Here is a 17955-nt window from a genome sequence, read left to right as displayed (position 1 = left end):
CGGTATGGTACAAGAGCTGACACAAGAGGCAACTGTGAGATTACTCATAGAAGGACCACCTTTGGTCAGAATGTTATATCCATAAAAGGTGGGCAAGCTTGGAACAACCTCCCAGTCACAATCAGGGAGAGCACCACTTTCAGAACCTTCAAAGGACAGTTGAAAGCTTGGTTACTGGCAAATCAGACATGCAACCATCTGTAGCCTAAAAACCAATTCAACTGTGGAGGCACCACTCGAGTTTTTTTCTCTTTTTTTTCCAGTTATATGTACACAATGCCCTTGTGTACTTTATGTTAATAAACAGTTTAGTAATCTTTACACAATAAACTTGTGTAAGACACCCTGTGCAATATTTACACTTGTGCACGTGCAAATGAGTGTACTGGGCAATGTGCAGTACAACCCAGTACTGTAATACGCAATTCAACCATGCACTGAAGCACTTTGCACGTAGCACTTGTCACTTTAATGCAGTACTTTTGCACCTCAATCGTTGCTACTTTGACTTTGTAAATATTTGTATGTATATTCAGTTTTAATTGTTTTCTGTCATGATTGATTTGTTTTGGTATGTTGTGTGTTCTTAGTCTGTTTCTATGTTACTGGGACTACGGATGGAAATTAGCATCCGGCTATAATCCGGCATATTTACATGTAACTATGTTCATTAATATGCATTGTCCCATTTCAAATAAACGTGACTTACTATCTCCAAACACCACTGTCGAGCTGCCTCATGACTCTATGAGCTCTTCTAGGTGTCTCAAACTCCAAGGACTCAGAAACATGAATGTCATTCCAGAAATAAGTCAAAGTTCCTATGAGTTCACCACTTTCGTTGCATACAGTGGTTTGAATCATATTTATCTAATAGATTACAATTTGTTCATGTAAATAGGGAGTCTTCTTCACGGACTAAGGTTAATTATGGAGTTCCACAAGGTTCTGTGCTAGGACCGATTTTATTCACTTTATACATGCTTCCCTTAGGCAGTATTATTAGAACGCATTGCTTAAATTTTCATTGTTACGCAGATGATACCCAGCTTTATCTATCCATGAAGCCAGAGGACACACACCAATTAGTTAAACTGCAGGATTGTCTTTCAGACATAAAGACATGGATGACCTCTAATTTCCTGCTTTTAAATTCAGATAAAACTGAAGTTATTGTACTTGGCCCCACAAATCTTAGAAACATAGTGTCTAACCAGATCCTTACTCTGGATGGCATTACCCTGACCTCCAGTAATACTGTGAGAAATCTTGGAGTCATTTTTGGTCAGGATATGTCATTCAATGTGCATATTAAGCAAATATGTGGACTGCTTTTTTGCATTTGCGCAATATCTCTAAAATTAGAAAGGTCTTGTCTCAGAGTGATGCTGAAAAGCTAATTCATGCATTTATTTATTCTAGGCTGGACTATTGTAATTCATTATTATCAGGTTGTCCTAAAAGTTCCCTGAAAAGCCTTCAGTTAATTCAAAATGCTGCAGCTAGAGTACTGACAGGGACTAGAAGGAGAGAGCATATTTCACCCATATTGGCTTCTCTTCATTGACTCCCTGTTAATTCCAGAATAGAATTTAAAATTCTTCTTCTTACTTATAAGGTTTTGAATAGTCAGGTCCCATCTTATCTTAGGGACCTCATAGTACCATATCACCCCAATAGAGCGCTTCGCTCTCAGACTGCAGGCTTACTTGTAGTTCCTAGGGTTTGTAAGAGTAGAATGGGAGGCAGAGCCTTCAGCTTTCAGGCTCCTCTCCTGTGGAACCAGCTCCCAATTCAGATTAGGGAGACAGACACCCTCTCTACTTTTAAGATTAAGCTTAAAACTATCCTTTTTGCTAAAGCTCATAGTTAGGGCTGGATCAGGTGACCCTGAACCATCCCTTAGTTATGCTGCTATAGACATAGACTGCTGGGGGGTTCCCATGATGCATTGTTTCTTTCTCTTTTTGCTCTGTATGCACCACTCTGCATTTAATCATTAGTGATTGATCTCTGCTCTCTTCCACAGCATGTGTTTTTCCTGATTCTCTCCCCTCAGCACCCAACCAGTCCCAGCAGAAGACTGCCCCTCCCTGAGGCTGGTTCTGCTGGAGGTTTCTTCCTGCTAAAAGGGAGTTTTCCTTCCCACTGTCGCCAAGTGCTTGCTCATAGGGGGTCGCTTTGACCGTTGGGATTTTCTGTAATTATTGTATGGCTTTTACCTTACAATATAAAGCGCCTTGGGCCAACTGTTTATTGTGATTTGGCGCTATATAAATAAAATTGATTTGATTTGATTTGATACAGATACACGTCTGATGGACAAGTGTCAGAAGTCAGTGAAGGGCTGGATCTTAGTCTTGATCCAGTACAATCATGAACCCTGACACTCCAGTGCCAGTGGGGCAAAACGAGTTAATGTAATTGGTTTGGTTGTTTTACTTGTTGTTTGTTTGTTGGCATTTTTTTTAAATTTCACATTATCATGGCTAATTTACCAAACATAAAAAGACATATTTCTACTGCATCTGCAAAACAGTTGGACAGGACAAAGGTATGGTTATGTAAATACTCAACAATTTAATGTTCTGGTTCATAGTGTGGTGGTTTTAGTGATGTGTGATACCAGAGCATTAAAATGACAATAAAATGACTATGCTGACATCCTGCGTACAAAATACCAAAATATGTTTCTATTGTCAGAGGGCTCACCAGGTAGCAATATGATAACACAAGCCAATAAACTGGAAAAAACAAAAAAACAGACACAACTCTTTTACTTCACTGGAAAACTCTGGGTACGAGCTGACAGACATTTTGAGAAATAAGGAGGAGTTACAGTCAGAGACCCCATCAGGGGAAACAAGGCTCCTTTAAATCAATCTCAGCATCCAATACAGTATATATATATATATATATATATATATATATATATATATATACAATTGACTAAATATGTACTACTTTACACCTGGCTAGCTAATTAACAAGTCCACCAATCAGATTTAGCCATTTACTGCCATCTAGTGTACTCAAGTATAACTACTGCTTTCTGTTTAACCAGCTCAACACTAACACTAAAACTAAATTACTTAAATGTGGATAAACTGCACTTTTTAACAAGTTTGACATGTTTTCATTTTTAACAGTAAACTGTTTAAACGTCTTTGAAGCAGTTTGAATCTGCATATGTGGTTTTAACTAGTTCTAAAACAAAGCTCCAATTGGTTAAACTGTTTTAAATTAATAAATGAATCAGTAAAAAGATTTTAAGCAATTAAGACAATGTTTAAAAAAAAACCTAATTAATATGATTTGGACTGTTTAATTAATATTGTCTGATATAATAAGTGTTTTGCAGATTTGTCATTAGATTACTTGAACATGTGGACTCTGTATTTCTGCCTTTTTATAGAGCAAACGATTAATTATTTAAAAATGACAGATTAATTGAAAATGAATTAACAGTTGTTAGATGCAGGCCTGTTATTGCAATTCAGTCATTTGCTCCCAATTATCACTCAATCCCAGTCAAAACAAAGATCTAGATTTTTTAGGACTTCCTGGACTTCACCATCAGAAGTGCATGTGTATGTGTTGAAAATGTTAAACTCATAGAGACATCCACTTATCTTAGCGGCAATAATATTCATGTCTCTGAGTCCTCAGACTTTAAGATCAAGAGATGCCTGGGAATTGCTTATGGAGTCATGAGGTCACTGGACACAGGTGTTGGGTGATGCCGATATCTTTGCAGGAGAACAAACCTCCAAATCTTTAGGATCCTAGTGATGCACTTGAAGCGCTGCTCGAACCGCTCCACAAAGTGCATGGGCTCTATGACTGTGAAGTGCTGCATAATCCCTATTCAATGCACAGGTGATGTCCAGTATGCTGTCCACAAGTGCACGTCGGGGGTGCACCGACCAGCAGCATTAAACTTAAATCCACTTCTGTCCCCAGAATAATAAATAAATAAATAAAAACAATAAATCCGGTTTGTGCAGGTCATCCATGGCCCAACAGGACCTGTCCAGCCCGTGCACGGACGGCGGGTGTGTGCTGACCAGGAGCATTAAACTGAAATCCACTTCTGTCCCCAGAATAATAAATAAAAACAATAAATCCGGTTTGTGCAGGTCATCCATGGCCCAACAGGACGTGTCCAGGCCGTGCACAGACAACGGGTGTGTGCTGACAAGAGCATTAAACTGAAATCCACTTCTGTCCCCAGAATAATAAAAAAATAAAAACAATAAATCCGGTTTGTGCAGGTCATCCATGGCCCAACAGGACGTGTCCAGGCCGTGCACAGACAACGGGTGTGTGCTGACAAGAGCATTAAACTGAAATCCACTTCTGTCCCCAGAATAATAAAAAAATAAAAACAATAAATCCCGTTTGTGCAGGTCATCCATGGCCCAACAGGACGTGTCCAGGCCGTGCACGGACGGCGGGTGTGTGCTGACCAAGAGCATTAAACTTAAATTCACTTCTATCCTCAGAAAAATAAACAGACACAATGAATCTGGTTCATGCAGCTTGTGTATCCAGCCCAGCGTGCGTGCACGTTGAGTGGGTGTCGGCCAGCTGCAGAGGCGGGTGGCTGGAGACTGCTGGAGTTTTACATCGCTTCAAGAACAGCTGTTCCTCTCTGGTCATATAAAAAGAAAAGTGTGTGGCAACCCCTCACGAGATGTCTCACATGTTGCACACGTTCTGAGTCACAGACACTATGCGGTGAGGGGTACGAGGTGCCAACTTGACGATGTGGCGAAGGAGTTCATTGCGGAGATTTTTGTTTTTTGGTTTGTTCAAAAATCAAGCGACGTGTGGGCGCTGCCCTGTGACTGAGGCGAGGCGATGGTGAACGGCTATGAACCTTGCGCCAAACTGCATGAATTTCCAGGGTGAACTGACTTTGCGCTTACTTAGGCAAATAACATGAGGAGTTGTGAGGGAGCTTCAACTTTTATTTTATTTTATTTCTCACGGCACAATCCAGCACCTAAGTGCCTGAGTGTTGAGGACCCCAGTAGCTGGAGAAGGCCAAGGAGATGCTCACAATTCCCCTGGCCATGGCAGATAGATGGTTATTTTAGAGCTGTGGGCATGGAACAGTTGTCTGCATGAGTGGTTGCCATCCAGGACCTAAGGCAGTTCCATAGTGACGTGGATGCAATGAAGCACGGCACCAATGCATGCTCCAAGACTTAACGTGACTTGGTCATATTTGTACTTGGCATCAGAGTAACAATTAGTGTCCAGTTGGTACTTGGTATCAGTTTAGTATTGGGTATCTTATTTGTGCTTGGTATCAGATTAACAATTAGTGTCCAGTAGGTACTTGGTATCAGTTTAGTATTGGTATCTTATTTGTGCTTGGTATCAGATTAACAATTAGTGTCCAGTTGGTACTTGGTATCAGTTTAGTATTGGGTATCTTATTTGTGCTTGGTATCAGATTAACAATTAGTGTCCAGTTGGAACTTGGTATCAGTTTAGTATTGGGTATCTTATTTGTGCTTGGTATCAGATTAACAATTAGTGTCCAGTTGGTACTTGGTATCAATTTAGTATTTGGTATCTTATTTGTGCTTGGTATCAGATTAGTATTTGGTATCTTATTTGCGCTTGGTATCAGATTAACAATTAGTGTCCAGTTGGTACTTGATATCAGTTTAGTATTGGGTATCTTATTTGTGCTTGGTATCAGTTTAGTATTGGGTATCTTATTTGTGCTTGGTATCAGATTAGTATTTGGTATCTTATTTGTGCTTGGTATCAGATTATTTGATGTCCAATTGTTGAGGACCCCAGTAGCAGGAGATGGCCATTGAGTTCCCCACGTTTCACCTGGCTGCAGCAGATAGATGGTTATTTTAGAGATGTGTGAATGGACTGGTTGTCTGCCTGTGTGGTTACCATCCAGAACACAAAGTGGTTCCGTGGTCAGGGGCATAGCACCAAATTCTGGGCCCTAGGTAATAGCCATATTGAAGACCTTAGATCACACCTGGAAGTCAGAACCCTTTTTAAAGTTGGGGGAGCAATATTGAGTTGGGGGGTCTGGGGACCAAATTGCACCATTTTCTAGAAAAATGGTGAAATTTGGTCCCCCAGACCCCCAACTCAATATGGCTAGCTTTCAAGATCACCTCTCTTTTCAAAGAATTTGGTTAGCAGCTGCTTTCCCTCATTTAGTTTTCTTTCCCTATCCGTTTTTCTCTTCTTTTTTGAAATCCGGACTTTGATTTTTTAGGAAAGTCATATATTATTTCAGCCTAAACATTAGGGCTGCAACTAACGATTATTTTACTAATCAGTTCATCGGTCGATTATTTTTTCGATTAATCATTTTGTTTTTTTTACTTAAATGTAAGTTTTTCCATTATTTCTTTAAGTGAGTTATTATTAAAAGGCCTTTATCACGTAACATCAATGTTTGACCTTGTAACAAAGTTATGTTATATTCTCGTCAAAAACATACCTGGAGTAGTGTTTTGTTTTATTTTGCAAATACATACATCACCGACACACCACAAAGAGATTTCCATCAGGTTTAGATGCCTACAGCAACTATCTCAACCACTGACAACATATTACAGCAAGAGTCCACAAAAGTATTTTAAAGGCCTGACTAAAGTGTAATATGTTATATTTAATAAGATATTTTCATGAAAAAAGACACAAATGTTCAGTTTACTGAATTTTATTTTTTTCTTGTGTAAAAACACAGCTTAGATGTGGTTTGACTGAAACAAATTGTCATTAAACTTAATAAAACAGGGATGAAGTGGAGGTTAAGAGTCACTAGGTGTTCACAGGAAACAGGTTCTATATTTATTTATGTTCATTGTTCGTTGGTTTAATCTTTTCTGTTTTGTTTTATCAGATTCTTTTTGTCCGTTTCTCTAAAACTGTATTGTAGCATTATTAGTTATTATTACTATCATTGTTGTTGTTGCTATTATTATTATTATTATTGATATATAAATAAAAATAAATGAATAAAATATTACAATTTGTAATACATTTGACTCTTTTATGACAACAAACGCTGAGCCATGAATTATTATACAGAAAACAAATGTGCTGACAGCTGCAACAGCTTAATGCTAACTTTAACATTGAAAATGCCATAGACATGCTAACGCGTTAGCATCGGTCCCGTTTTTAAGTTATAAAATACATCTATCAACTGTTTCAGAAGACCATAACAGGTCAGATTAACATAAAAAAGTAAATGTTACTCACAGACATATGCTCTTTAGGGTTTTAGTGGGGAAAAATTAAGATTAAGCGAAATAAAACACTGAATCAACAAAGCACCTTCAATCTGCGAATCACTGTTTCGATCTGCGAATCAGTGCTTCGATTGGTTCAAGGTTCAAAGCAAAGCTGCGCTGCAGAAACGGTTGATTTATATAGAAGAAACAAAACATTTACATTTACGGTAAAACAAATTATTTAACAACTAATTGATGACTAAATTAGTTGACAACTATTTTAATAATCGATTAAATCGATTAGTTGTTTCAGCTCTACTAAACACCTCCTCTTTCTGTCAGATCCTGTTTGGGATGTGTGTGTGTGTTGCCTGTGCACCTGGATGAAACCATTGTACAACTATGCAGGGGTGAAAGGACCCTCAGAGATCTTTCAATATTATTGTTAGAGCAGAACAACATGAATTGTATGGACATGAATAACATGCAACACAAAAATGTATTTAATGACAGTTTTTTGTGCCCCCCCATGCTCTGGGACCTGGGTACATAGTACCCTTTTCCCCCCAGTCCGATGCCCCTGTCCGTGGTGTTGTGGATGCGGCAAATGCTCCCAGACTGGACTTGTCCAATTGCTACTAATACTTAGTATCAGCCGAGACACCAGTTATCAGAATTTGTTATTGTATCCTACTAAATATAAGAAAATAAGGCTTTGAGGATGAAAGGTTTCTTCTGTAAGACTTTGGTGTCAGTGTGGAGGATGGAGTGAAACTATCGATTAGTTTGAGCAAAACTGATGCCTGGTCTTCCTTCCCAAACAAAGGTGTTTAATGATGGCTTGCCGTGATGTCAAAAGTAAACTCACCAGACCCACAAATTAGGGAGAGGCAAACTTATCCATCACCGTTGCTGGGTAACCGTGTCCACACACGTGCTGTATCCTGGCAACAAAATCTAAACAAAAGCCTTTCTGCAGTGGAGCTGATTTGACTGGCTCAGGTGAAGATGAACCGAACCAGCAGTAGCCAACCTGAAAAAGGGGTCAATCAAAATGGAAAAGCAGGAGGTCATCCATCTATATTCAGCAGTACCCACACGGCTGACGGTAACCATGAACCAGGGCTGCTGTCTGCCTTCAAAAAGGACATGGACACCAGCAAAGTTTACCTGGCAGGAAGAGGTGAGTCTGATAACTGCATTCTGCATCACGGTTCTTCTTTTGTCTTCACAGCTCCAACAGGGCAGCTTTTCATGTTATGTCTCAGTATATTCCGTTTCTATGCTGTTTAAATGAAATTGTGAATCAGTCACAGTTTGTTCATGTTCACAAACAGAAGCAGAACATCTGTGAAGTCACACATAGATCTCAAAAAGACGAGTTATAGCAGGCAGGTTGAGATCACCCTCCATATTATCAGAAATCTGGAGACAGAATTCACAAAATGAACAACTTGTGTGGGATCCTAAACTTTGCATGGCTTTAAGAAGTCTTAGGTGTTTGTCAGTCAAACTTGCAATCCAATAAGATGTCACGCTTTCTTTACCCCTTATCATGTCATTTTTGGAATAATTGTCACAGTCTTTAAGATTCAAGAAAAGAATCCATTAAAGGAACAAACATTAACTACAAAGAGAATGCATACATCTCACAAACTCAGGAGAAACTAGAGCACCGCGCTCAAAGAGTGCAAACATCCACCAACACTAGTTTCCAATTCCACAAATTTTTACCTTGGAAAACATTTTCAAGTTCAAAGTCCTGTTAGAAGTGGGTTTTTATAAGGTAAAATATAACACAAAATATAGATTAAAAGAGCTTTTCAGTGTTAAAAAAAATCAAATATCCACTAAATCCACCATACGGATCAGATATAGATAAATCTTAATCTATTCATGCCAATTTGCACTTCGTTGTCACAAATAATAATAATATAATAACGCCTTGGACTTATAGAGCGCTTTTCAAGACACACATTTCATTCACACACATTGGTGGTGGTAAGCTACTAGTGTAGCCACAGCTGCCCGGGGCAAACTGACGGAAGTGTGGCTGCCATTCTGCAGTGACGGACCCGCCGACCACCACCTCATTCATACACCTCATTCCAAATGAGAGTGACTGAGGCACTTTGGTTGAGATAATGCAAAATGTACATCAAATGTACATGGCCTTTTCAATATTAAATTCAAATGTCCACAAAATCCACAATCTGGATCAGATCTGGATTAAACTTTGTCAGGCATCAGTGAGTGCCAGTCTGCACCTCACTTTCAAATGTGAGAGTGATTGGGGCACGTTTGATTAAGCTATAATGGAAAATATGCATCAAATGGAGTTTTCAATGTTAAATTTAAATGGCCACAAAAAAATCTGTAATCTGGATCAGATTCAGATCATACTTTGTCAGTCAAAAAGGATAACATCCTACATAATGTGATCAAATATGAAGGAAATTTCTTTAAAAAAATATTTTCATTGTTAAAGACAGGGATTTTTCCAAGATTTTTCCTGACTTTTCCCTTTAACCTTGAAAATTGAATCACTTCTTTCCTATAAGGATATGAATTTTCAGTAAAAATTTCCTAACTGCATATGAAAATTGTGAGCTCCAGTCTGTTCAAAAACAGACAAAGAAACAAGGACAAACAATCATAACCTCCACTAACTTTGTTGGTGGAGGAGGTAAGCACAAGATGACTAAACACAACCAACCTTCAGGGGTAAGTAGAAATAAAACATAACTGAGATCACAAAACAATACAGAGGAAGTAACAGAACCAATATATATATATATATAAATCCAAGTACAAGATACAACAATAACCCAACGTGGAATTCAAAGGTGTATAAAATGCAACAGAGAGAGAGAGAGAAAAAAAACTGACATGAAGCCTAACACAAAAAGAGGCAAACAATAATCACACTTCAAAAAGAAATGAACAGTAACCAAAATAAATCCAGGAACATAAGCACAAAATCAACATGTGAATCAACAAAGAACAGAATGCAAACCACAAGACACAGAGGAAACATTAGAGCACTGCGCTCGTAGAGCACAAACCTCTTCCAACACTAGTTTCCAATTCCACAAATTTTTACTTTTGAAAACATTTTCAAGGTCAAAGTCCTGTTAGAAGTGACTTTTCATAAGGTACATTAGATGTGATCAAATGTCAGGAGTATGTATTTAGTTCAAGCACTTGAATCAAAGTTTTTTGGGGTGTTGTCAGTTTTTTTTTTCTTCAACTTTTTCAGTTTTTGAATTCTTTTTCAGATAATTTTCACAGATCATTGGTTATTTTTGCTATACACAATTTGTCATTGCTTTTTGGCACTTTGCTTCTGACTGATAACTGGAAAATAGACAAACAGGCATGAAATTGGAAGCTCCATCCAATTTTTGGTGTTGTAGGTAAATCCATAATTGAAAAATTGAAGTGCTTGAGACACTTTTGATTAAGATATAATGCAAAATGTACCCCAAATGGGCTTTTCAATGTTAAATTCAAATGGCCACAAAACAGCAATCTGGATCAGATCTGGAACAAACTTTGGCAGTCGATAAAGGATACCATCCTACATAACGCTCTCAAATATGAAAGAAATTTGATGTTTTTGACAGAGTTACAAATTTTAGAAAATTCATTCAATGTTAAGCTCCCCTTCACACATAACACGATTGACGACAACTAACGCATGAAAGAGGAAATGCATTCCATTTGTGAAAAATCGGAGCTGCCTCCAACGCCTCATATACCTGTCGCTACAATTATTCGCGCACACCAGTGACTGAAAGACAGAGTGTGCCCTGTGAGAGCCCATTCGATCCCTCTCGCTGCAGGTGTCGGCCAAATTCCAGGTGACACACACAAACGTCCAACACCACTCGCTTGACACTTTGAAAATGTGTGGCCATTCGCGCTGTCAGCACGAAAATACTGAGCATACGATCACCTTTGAGCTGGATGTGAAATTTGTCTAAGGCTCCCATGAGTGTGACGTAAAACGCAACACACATGTGGTGTGCAGGAGGAGACCACACTTGCACGACATGCTGATATGTATTTAAAGACATGATCACATGGGGGCTGGACAGCCACGTCTGAGTGCACACAGCCGGGCTGCAGTGGCCACACACAGCGCATGTTGGCAGGCTGCTCCATGTGAAATGGACCGTCAGATCATGCAGCAATGTGTCTTGACCAACATGCGTGTCCGGCAGAACACGCGTGCCACAGGACTATGACAATATGACAAACCAACAGCACCATAAATACAGCACTTTCAGTCAAGTATCATCAAAAATACGCCATAATGAACGCCGTTTTGTCAGTTATTATGGTGCTTTTCTTTAAAAAAAAAAGTTTATTTCCTTGTTGACTTTAGGCATTTTACGCTGCTGTTATAAGACAGTGATCGTAGCACAGTGTTGAAGTTCCTGTCTGGTAATCAGAGCTTTTATAAATTGCAGGTTCGAATCCCGTGAGTGGCATTTATTTTTTATTTAACCAAGGTTATTTAACTGCGGGGTTCTGTATTGCATCCCTTTTTATTTATTATTGATATCAACCCAGTGAATGTCACTAATTATGCAGCTGGTTTTTATTTTATTTTTCTCCACATCAGCAGCGCAATGTGGTGCAACACCTTCCAGCTGCTCACACTGTGTTCGTGCACGCACACGATGGTTCGTGGTTCCCCATTTCATGTTTGGTTTGCAGATTTCTTCTGGTTTGTGCGTCTTTCGTGTTATGTGTGCAGGGGTCCTAAAGATAGAGATCGATAGACCTTGAAAATTTAATCACTTCTTGGCAATCAGGATATGAATCTTCAACATTTCATAACAATATATGAGAAATTGTAGGTACCAGGCTGTTCACAGACAGGGGTGAAAACATTACCTCCTCCAACTTCGTTGGTGGAGGTAAAAAGGACAAGGTGCACCCAAGCCACCCTAAAACGTCCAATATATACACTCAAAAACAGGAAACTGCAGCAGTATGGCCAGAAGTGTGACATGCTGTACAGTTGTGGGCATCTGTTTACATACACCTTAGGTAGAATGTGTGTATGTTGAATCAGTCAGGATGTCTATTTTATTTAAATATAAAGTTCTTAAAAGTAACAGAAAGTGGATCCAGTGCATTTGGACTTTATATTAGGATTTGACACGGATGACCTTCCTGATGGAATGGCAGTTCTGCAAGATCTGCTGCCCCCACACCTCATCCAGCCAAGTACTCATCCTACACTGCTTCAATTCTTAAATCTAATGACCATGAGGTGTGCTCAGAGTGATATGTCTGCACCAAGTAACTGTACAATCTATCATACAAAAGAATAAGATGTTTGGGATCATACAGACTTTGCTTTATTAATGAATGAGACCCAAATGAACCCCAGGATCAAACAAACATTTGTCCTAAAGGTCCAACAGAACCTCAGGATGACAACCAAGGAATTGGTGACGGAGCAAGATTTGCAAATCATTATATTCTGTTTTTATTTACATTTTACACAACATCCCAACTTCATTGGAATTGGGCTTGTATGTCAACTGCCCATAGACTGACATCCTTTGGTCTTCAGACCGCAACTCAGTATTTCCCGATTGTGGCCACATGTGTCATTCTAATGTCGTTGGGCCTCAATCGGCATATGTGTGATGGGGGTATTAGTAAGAGTTTTAATCCTTTCAGATTTAAAAAATGTCACTGTTGGATTTATGGCTTCCTTCTTGTTGGACAGTGCTTTAGGTCCTGGTGATGAACTGCTCTTTAAAAGTTGGGTGTCAACACATTTTGATCTGAAGCCTCCTGTTCCTTTATCTATTTATCTCCTACAATTCTGTTGGAGGAAAAATATTTCCTGGTGTTGATTTGGGCCTCCTTCCTCAATAATAAAAACACCAAACTTTACAGTTGCTTGTAGTTCCGTGAATCTTCAAAATGACTGCAAAGAATTCATTGATTTCTGGAGATCCAGAAAAGTGCTCTGGAAAATTTTACTTAATTACTTTGACCCCCACAACTCCACTTAAATGCAATAATAAGGCACAGGTTCATCAGGCAGGCCCTTACATACAGTCAAAGGGCCCCTAGAAACCTGTGTTATAATGGGTTTGAGTTTGACCCTTTTTACCTGCGATGCGTATATTTGAACCTTACTTGCTGCATGGCTGGTATCCATTTTTGTTCTGACACCATGTGACATCATTTGAGACTTAAAAAAAATCAGCTGATTGATGGACATTGACCATGACTAATGTCAAATGTTAATTGTGTAGATTCTGTGGTTGTATGTCAGGTATATGTAACTGGCGGATATGCAGATGAAGTGCAGGTTGTACCGCTGCAGCAGGCGTAGCTCCCCTTCGTTTGACTTCTGGATGGCGCCCTATAAAGGAGGGCGTAAGTGGCTGATTATGTAAACACCTTGTTTGCTGCTTAGGTTGCGGGCTCCAGGGTTTCAGGGCAATCGGCTGAGACAGGTGTTTGTCTGTTTGCCAGGCATCCCTGCACAGCACACAGGTTTGCTGCTGAAGGTTTGTGGGGGAACTGATGCAGAGCGAGTGAACGGCTCTGTTCTGCTCACGGGGGTACAGATGGAGGTTGAGCTGCACAGTCACCATGTGCTAAGGTATCCAGGAGGAGGACAGATGTGCCACTGCTGTTTTGTCTTTGTATTTTGTATTAATGTGTTTTGTCATTTTGTCTCTTTCCTTTTGTATTACTGCGTTTTGTTTATGTGAATGCGTTTTTGATTTTTCTTTACCTGTTGGTTCTCTATATGAATGTGCTTGTTTTTTTTAAAGAGTAATGCATTTGGCTTTAGAACATATTGTAAAATAAATCTTGCTTGCTTTTATATTAATCACATCTCTGCAATTACTCTTGGGCCCTTTTGGCTCTAAACCAGGTGTTGTGTGGGCCGCCGAAGAGGAGGTACTGCTGGCCCACCACCACAAGATGGCGCCCTGCTTGAAGTGCGGGCTTCAAGCACGAGAGGGCGTCGGCGCGACCAGGAGTGACAGCTGTCACACATCATCCGTACCAGCTGTCACTCATCCACTACTCATCACCACCACCATAAAGGCCGGACTGTAACTCCACCTCCCCGCCGAGAAATCAGCTACCATTCAGGTAATTTTCTCTGCTGACTCAAAACATTAAGTATTAATCTGAACTTCTTTGCAGCCGTTTTCCTGGTGTGTCCTTATCTGTGGGATTGGCGTTTGGTGTGATCAGCGACGGCTTCGCCTCACACCCCAAACCAGATAAGTGGTGAAACACGAGCTGCACGAGTGTGTGATTGCAGGTGGAGGTGCTCCCTCCTAACTAAACACTGACTGTGGGATTACTGAGTGTGCGAACTCACACTCATCAGGACTGTCTCTGTTCTCTGCCAGCAGTACCGGGTCTGACTGCTGAAGACAGCGGCCACCTGGGGCGCAGGGCTTGGCGGCTCCGGTGTTCTTCAGCTCCGTTGGTGGTGAAAGCTGTGTGGGGATCCGGCTCTTCTCTCGCCAGGCGTCTTCTATCGTCGAGCCTGCCCACACGTCACCTGGTGTATGATTGACAGTCCACCATATTGTTATTGTCTGTACGTCGTTGTGTGATTCACAACATTAAATTGTTACTTTTGGCTTATCCATTGTCCGTTCATTAACGCCCCCTGTTGTGGGTCCATGTCACGACACTTTCACAACACCAGGTGTTTAAAGGGGTGCTTGTGCTTAAGAAAACATCTTGGGGTGATAGATCCCAGGTGGGGGTGTCCAGCAGTTGGAGTCAAGACCATTGTTGGTATGAAATAATATATTAACTAATTTAAAACCTCAGCTGGTCAAATACATACATACATACATATATATATATATATATATATATATATATATATATATATATATATATATATATATATATATATATATATATATACACACACACAGACACACACATAAAATTTGAATGTATTTTTGTTGAATAGTAAATGGTTCCTTTTCAGATGTAAGTTATGAACATTTCAATATTATCGTCTTCTTTGTATTTTTATATGGTCTGTTGCTAAGGAACAACTCATTCCAATTCTGGTCATTTAGCCAGTGACAACTGCTTATCATGTCGAATACTGTGTGATATTTATCAGCCCTGGTTAACATCTTAGTACATTCTGTTCTAAAAAATGTGTGCAACTTCTGTGGAGTTCAATGTATTAGAAGAACTGGCTCAAAAGCGGTCTATGCAGACTTTAAAATCAACCACTGGTGACCAGGTATCACAACAAACAAAGCCACTTTGCAGCATCCCATATGCCATATGTTTTCTGTCACCAAAAAGTGTCCATTCACTCTGAAAATGGAGCCATGGCGAAAACAAATTCATCCAGTGTTCATGTATAATTCACCAAATAACATCTAAATTTTTCCAGGAATTTCAATTTGAACGACAGTAAATGCCAAAGGCGCAAATAGGCCAATTCCCATCTATGCCATCCCCAACTGGTACCATCTCACCAGAGCATGGAAAACATTTTGGAATGCCATAAGGCCTGCTTCAAAAAGTCCACAAAATTTCAACAAACTCTGCGTACTGCATTTTGAGTTGTGGTGTAAACAAATAATTAACTAATTTACAGTATTTTCCAGAGTATAAGTCAAACCTGCCAGAAAATAGATTGAAAAAGAAAAACTGCATATGCCACACCTTACTGTCAGCTGTTTAATTTGGGATTTTGTTTTTCTCATTATTGCAGTGTACTTATTATTGGTGTTTGTTTGTCTCAGATCCCCTCGCGCTGGTAAAAAACAAAACAAACAAACAAACCAAAAAACTTCTTTGGAAAATATGGTACGTCTTTTTTCTCATTTGGTGCAAGCTTGACATCTTATGCATATAAATACGTAAATGTGTGTGCATGTCCACGTGCATGTGTGTGCGCATGTGTGATGCTGATAGGACTCTACAGTTTTGATCATATCTACACTAAATTTGGTGTGGTAATGGCCTGTGTCACTGAGCTTTGTATGGGCATATTATACTGTATAAATAGCTTGGTCTATGTTCCTGAGCAACCCAAAAATGGGGAAAGAAGTAGAGCATAGGCAAGCCGCTGCATGACCTGGACAGAAAAAATGAAGCCTCTCAGACTTGCAGATAAAAGTACAGCTAACAGGCTAACCTTTGTGTGGGTGTTGCTTTAAAGCTTATTTTGTTGACTGGGCAGTGGTTTTCATGGTGGCTGGCTTGGGTGGAGGCATTAAAAATTATGATCAGCTTATTACTTCACTGTGGAGTGTTAGGAGGCAAAGGCAGCTTTGTTGTGATTTGGCACTATATAAACTAAAATAAAATAGGGTTAGTTTGGAATGGAGCTAATGTCAGCTAAGCTACGATACCTACTAACATAACAAATAAAATACAAGAATTTCACTTGCGGGAAATACTGGAGCAAGATGATCTATTAGGATGATTAACCACACAACAAACCATATTATTACAGATGTTTGCCATAAAATGCTCAGAAAGCACCTCCTCCACAACAGCTAGCAGCTAGCGGCTAGTGGTCTCGGCGACTGCAGCAGTCTGGAGTCAATTGACGCTAAATGCTGTCTGCCACGTTATGGCTTAAAACGTCTTAAACTAAAGAGTTATTACCCTCAGTGCAGTTGTCATGGAGGAGGAATACCCAGGAAACACAAAACATATCCAAAATGTTTTGCATTGGTATTAGAAAGTTTTCTGCAAAATTCATTTTGAAAAAATTAAAGTGTAGACTCTCTGAAACATCGTAACAAAATGTTTCAGAATGTTGCAGTAAAATGTTCTATGTATGTTTTCCTAAAGTCACAACAGAAAGTTTTAGGACAATGTTTGACAGATTTCCCAGATGGTTTGAAACAGTCATATTGTTTCGTATCAGGGCAGAGCAGTATTTATTTGATTAAAAATAAAATCAAAGTCATGAAGTAAAAATGAACAATTTATTAATTTCCATATATTTGACCATATTGTCACTGGCATCTAGTATATAAATAATGAATGTTTGAGTTCAATGGTGAAAGATGAAATGTTCCATTGAAAGAATGAAAAACATTCATTATTTGTTTTATATAATGGCAAACATAGGTTCTTCTCATTTGATATTTTAGTAATTTATATCCAACAGAAAAGGGACTTACATTGTAGTGTGCATGACCGGTGCTTTGACATCAACAGTACATGAACTTTAAATAGGTGTCCAAAAGTGTTCTCAGTCAACTTGCCAAAAACAATTCTGATGATGTTGTCCGTGATGCCATGTACTGACTTCATGTACAGACTGCTGTCTGCACTTTCCTCACTCCAGCAAAAAAAAAAAAAAAAAATCACCTCAGAAATTTTCATTCTAACTTCATCTACACATCCTGACAGCTCTTCATGCCTCCAGATGGCTTACGACGTAATGTATTTGTTTTTTGGTGTTAGCACCAATTAGCACCTTCAAATCGTCTTCCGTCAGCAAAACAAACTCCGCAATGTTTGGCTAAACACCACTCCCAGTAGCGTGTGCGCACGCGGTGTGCATGCGCAGTGGTCACAGCATGCAGTGGTACAAAACGTATGGAATCATATTTCATCAAATCAAATCAAATTGTTTCCTGAGTAGCTAAAGAGACCAAAACTGTTTGTTTGTTTTGTATGTATAAACATGTTTATTTCTCATCTAAAGTTGGACATTTTA

General features: G+C 39.3%; 1 protein-coding gene across 1 annotated transcript in view; it reads left to right on the top strand.

Annotated features, from left to right (window-relative positions):
* The first annotated feature begins 8198 nt into the window (after window positions 1-8198).
* Window positions 8199-17955, top strand: part of got1l1 (glutamic-oxaloacetic transaminase 1 like 1) — a 67209-nt gene continuing 57452 nt past the window's right edge. The window contains exon 1 of the mRNA XM_034169943.1: window positions 8199-8412. Coding sequence (XP_034025834.1) covers window positions 8238-8412 — 175 coding nt within the window. The 5' untranslated portion in view covers window positions 8199-8237. The remainder of the gene's footprint in view (window positions 8413-17955) is intronic.

The sequence above is a fragment of the Thalassophryne amazonica genome, chromosome 5 (genome assembly GCF_902500255.1).
Source record: "Thalassophryne amazonica chromosome 5, fThaAma1.1, whole genome shotgun sequence".
NCBI classification, from domain to species: domain Eukaryota; kingdom Metazoa; phylum Chordata; class Actinopteri; order Batrachoidiformes; family Batrachoididae; genus Thalassophryne; species Thalassophryne amazonica.
Note: the sequence above shows the minus strand (reverse complement) of the source record. Positions and strands in the feature narration are given on the sequence as shown.